The 608-nt window shown below is 59.0% G+C and overlaps 1 protein-coding gene across 1 annotated transcript in view; it reads right to left on the reverse strand.

The window, feature by feature from the left end:
- Positions 1-58: 58 nt before the first annotated feature.
- The window catches only part of LOC101589025 (polycomb group RING finger protein 2), a gene marked incomplete at its 5' end in the record, with an annotated part of 2,814 nt that continues 2,264 nt past the window's right edge, over positions 59-608 (reverse strand). Inside the window, one exon of the mRNA XM_004648830.2 lies at positions 59-604. Within this exon, the coding sequence (XP_004648887.1) occupies positions 227-604 (378 nt within the window). The remainder of the gene's footprint in view (positions 605-608) is intronic.

Genomic DNA, 608 nt, shown 5'->3' on the forward strand with positions numbered 1-608 from the left:
CACACACACACACACACACACAGTTTGTTTCTTGTGGAATTTAAATTAATCTGATTGGTCCATAGAAAATAAGTATGTATATTTGGTTTTTCCTATGTACATATATATAGAGATTTATTTATAAAACCCGCCTCCCACCCTTAAGGTGGGAAGAGCTGGGGAGTAGAAGTGATGGAAAAAAGGGGCCCAGAAAAGTGGAGAGGGGGCTGCTAAGGAGGGCCCCTCCTCAAGTCAAGGGGGGCACTGGCACTCCGTTGACAGTCACCTTGCGCCCCCTGCTGGTGGAGGATGTAGTCTGCAGGCAATTTGAGGCACCCCCGTTGGCGCTGGCCGAGGCCCCACTGGCTGTGGCAGGGGGGGTGGGGGAGGTAGGGTGGGTGGCTGGGGGGCCATGGGAGCTGGGAGAGCCGTGGGAGGGTGTGGCAGGGCTGGGCAGGGAGGAGGAGGTGGCCGGCAGGGTGGCGGGGCTGGGAGCCTTGTCACTGACGGACTCACACTCGGAGGCCCCACTGGTGTTGGTACCCTCAGAGGGGGTGGGCACCGTGGGCAACGTGAGCCGCTTGCAGGCCGGCTGGACACGGTACTTGAGGGGCAGGGGGCCATTCTGC

Source organism: Octodon degus, unplaced genomic scaffold, assembly GCF_000260255.1.
Source record: "Octodon degus isolate 3935 unplaced genomic scaffold, OctDeg1.0 scaffold04436, whole genome shotgun sequence".
Taxonomy (NCBI): Eukaryota; Metazoa; Chordata; class Mammalia; order Rodentia; family Octodontidae; genus Octodon; species Octodon degus.